The 3600-nt window shown below is 35.0% G+C and overlaps 1 protein-coding gene across 1 annotated transcript; it reads right to left on the bottom strand.

Moving 5' to 3' along the window:
* Positions 1 to 354: 354 nt before the first annotated feature.
* On the bottom strand, positions 355 to 2777 carry LOC137740649 (putative polygalacturonase At3g15720). The gene is made up of 7 exons (XM_068480484.2): positions 2736 to 2777; positions 2196 to 2369; positions 1767 to 1974; positions 1572 to 1653; positions 973 to 1081; positions 781 to 897; positions 355 to 594 (listed from the first exon to the last, which is right to left on the bottom strand). The coding sequence occupies exons 1-7, from the start codon at positions 2775 to 2777 to the stop codon at positions 355 to 357; spliced, it is 972 nt and encodes a 323-aa protein (XP_068336585.2).
* Between the last annotated feature and the right edge of the window lie 823 nt (positions 2778 to 3600).

Genomic DNA, 3600 nt, shown 5'->3' on the forward strand with positions numbered 1-3600 from the left:
TGATTATTTTTTAGGTTCATTGAAAGATCATCCGTGCAATTATTCACTGTATAAATTTATAAGTTGTTTAGTCATCTAATTGTGACATGATAAATAATCATTCAGTTATCAGTTCACTTCGTGTTGAAACTAAATGATTTGATTTTTTGGTGAAGAACCGACTTTTTGTACTGTTTGGTCGGTCAAGTCGGTTGGGCGATTCTATTTCCCACCCCATGAAATGTGCATTATAGCAGTAGATTTTTGTTGCACACAAAGAGCATGTAGTCAAATTAGAATTTAAAAGAGTTATGTAGACTTGTACAAACATTTATGGACTTGAAGATTTAAGAAGACTCATGTTAATTCTATATGCTAATTCGGTAGCAGACACTTGACAAGGGGAACCGTTGGACCAGCGCTTCCATATGCATTGAAACAGTAAGCGCCAGTAGTGGTGTCTTCAGGTGATGCTGAAACAATGTTTATGTCAGTAAGCACAATGTTGGTGCAAGCAACGATTTGGCTACATTTTAATTCGACGGCCTTATCTGTGCTTGTTGTCCCATGTACTCTACTGAAGTAAACGTCACTGACTTTCACTGCCGATGTCGACTGCACCATACAGTATGAAGTTGAGAAAATTCCAGCACCAAAATTAAATCGTAATTTATTTAACTCTTTGTATTTGTTGGATTAGTTTATAAAACTTTAGGTCGTTCTATAGCCATTTTGTTTTAATTTTTTATTTATTTTATTTTATTTTATTGTGCAAAAAGTCTTAAAATTGTAGATTATTACCTGATTTTGGCCAGGTGGCTGCTGATCGCAATAAAACTGATCAATGATAATAGGTTTGGCAACTGTATCGAGTGTAATTCCTTCAAATGATATCTTCCTCGCATATCCGGATCCTCCCTAATAGAAACACAACACCAATTATTTCAGGATTAACTTAACAACTCATATGATATTAAGAATTAGCATTCTTACTTGCCATGTTTTGATTCTTAATCCATTTGTTGTCCCCCTCAAGACAGAGTCTCGGACATATACTTTTTCTACATTGTCTGTGAGGCCCCCTCTTCCTAAGCTTCCAATGCTGCAAGCAGTATTACACTTACACATGAAATGTAACAATGTCGGAACTTGATTGGCATGATTTATAAGTTTTGTGTAAGTTCTTAGTTTGCTAGTTTTTCTTTTGTTTTTGAGTTTTGTTTTGCTTGAAGACAAGCAAAAGCTAAGGTTGAGGGTATTCCATATCCAAACTATTGGATACTTGTACCTAAACCGTCGGATACCCATATCCATCTATCAAACGTTGTACATTGTTGATCCAAATACGTATTTGATCGTATCAGAGGCATGTCGTGTCCATTTGCATATCCGGCATGTTATACGCAACAGATGTGCCTGTATCTGTGCATCGTAGGTGGTGAGTGTGGGTATAAGGTGATGGGTAGGAGTAGGCTACGTTCAATTGTAACAAAAAAATAAAAATAAAAAATCGTTATATGCTAAGGGTACCAACTACTAGCATTTAAAATAAAGTTTATTAAAAGTTTATTTTAGGCTATACGGGAAAAAACCTTATTCCATGACCTGGTCCACATAGCAGTCTACTAATGTTTACATATGAGGAACCTCCTCCAATAGCAACACAATCATCACCTATGATCGAGTTAAGAAAGATATATCAAACAAAACAAAGAACCTTAAACTGCACAATATTGGGAATAAATTATGCTGATATATGTATAGCAGCAAACTATGCTGAGTTATACCAGTGCCTATGCTGCAATCATGAATCTGAACGTTGCGGGATTGGCCTATGTCAATTCCATCAGTGTTAGGGCTCGAACCAGGTGCTGTTATTTGGAGGCGAGATATGGTTACACCATTGCAGCCGGATATAGTTATATGGTTTCTTGGGCTGTTGACGTGTGTCAATCCACTGAGTACAAGCTCATTGCAGTTATAAAATGCCAATGCCTTGACACCCAAGGAAAATGGAAATTATATCAATGCCTCAAATAGGTAAAGTAAAATATCAAAGTTGATACTAAATATTAAAAAAAAATTCATTTATTCTTCTCTGTTAATAATAAATTCAAAAATAAGTATTTGTCACCAAGTAACAAACGAACAATTCTGATTCTCAACCACAAAAGAACATTTCTTATTCAATTTGAAATCAATGTTGATAAACTTACAGTGGGTCTTTCGCCGGGCTTATGAGCCTGTGACCACCAAATACCACCTCGTCCATCGATTACTCCATCTCCCTCAATTTTAAGGCCATTGACCTTGGAGAAAATAAGCCAGTTTTTTACATCATGATTAGACCATGCACTAAGATCATTTGGGGCCACTATATCTCCAACAACCTGCCGTTCCATGACTTTGGTTGGTTACATGGGTTATGATTGGTGATCAATAGTATAGTCAGTTTACTAAACAAGCTTGGATTACAAAAAAAAAATATATATATATATATATATATACACTAAAAATTTAGTGTACTTGAAGCCAATACCTATTAACTAGGGATGAAGCCAATATTTGAAATTGAAGAGGGCGATATCTTAAACTAATTTTTTTTTCTTTCCTATATATGGTTACTATGTACAGCTTAAATATTTGATGGATGGTGAGAATATAGCAACATTCTTGATAAACCTAAGGAAAACAAAACGTTTTTATACTTGAAAAATAATATATAAGTGACGATCGATCTAACACATAAGTTATACCTGTATATTAACCGTAGGAGAGTTGCATGGACCTTGGAACATCGTAGGGCTCAGCAAGAACGTTCCAGGTGGTATATATAGGGTTGGAACATTATATTTGGTAGCTCGACAAACAGCTTTCCACCCCTTAATAAAAGCCTTTGCAGTGCATTTGTTTTGTTAATATATCGATATTGACAACTACATTATCCTCCTTAAATGTAACATAATATGTTGATATATATTATCCACGCGCCCACACCAAACAATACCAGCAAACAGAGAATGAGGTGTGATAAATAAAGGTAGCTAGTGTGACCATATAATTAATTGTATGTCACTTAACATTCCAACAATTTAATGAGGCATATGTGGTGTATATATTTCATGTCAATTTATAATTTCATCTCACTAGTTATATGCATCAATACAATTGGCACATTATATGCTATTGTGTGGTAGAAATTAACGAATAATTCTAGACTTACACCATTTGATGAGATAAAATCAGTGATTGATGTGATGATACACATCATTTATCACATCACATGATACTAAAATAGGAAAGGGATCCATCTCCGGATCCCTTCCACCAAATTCACATAATCAATGAATCCAGACCCTTGAAATTTGATCAAACGGCTAAAATTATTATAATTTTTAAAAGGGCCTCATGTTTTAGCTGTTGAATCAAATTTCAAAGGTCCGGATTCATTGATTATGTGGATTTGGTGGAAGGGTTCCGGCAAGGATCCCTTTCCACTAAAATATTGTCTAAAAATATATTACTTCGGTAACAAAATATGGTATCCCTGGTCCCTAGTATAGACAAACACTACTAAAACAGGGTGACACGGGTAACAAAGAAGAAGATTTACGCACTTGG

Source organism: Pyrus communis, chromosome 9, assembly GCF_041283825.1.
Source record: "Pyrus communis isolate YQ-2024b chromosome 9, ASM4128382v1, whole genome shotgun sequence".
NCBI lineage: Eukaryota > Viridiplantae > Streptophyta > Magnoliopsida > Rosales > Rosaceae > Pyrus > Pyrus communis.

Excerpts from the sequence above, each read along its gene's own strand:
- LOC137740649 (XM_068480484.2), bottom strand. The coding sequence starts at position 2,777 with ATGTTCCAAGGTCCATGCAACTCTCCTACGGTTAATATACAG. Across the intron at positions 2,370-2,735 it reads CTCCTACGGTTAATATACAG|GTTGTTGGAGATATAGTGGC; the intron begins GTATAACTTATG and ends ATGGAACGGCAG. Across the intron at positions 1,654-1,766 it reads TGATTGCAGCATAGGCACTG|GTGATGATTGTGTTGCTATT; the intron begins GTATAACTCAGC and ends ACTCGATCATAG.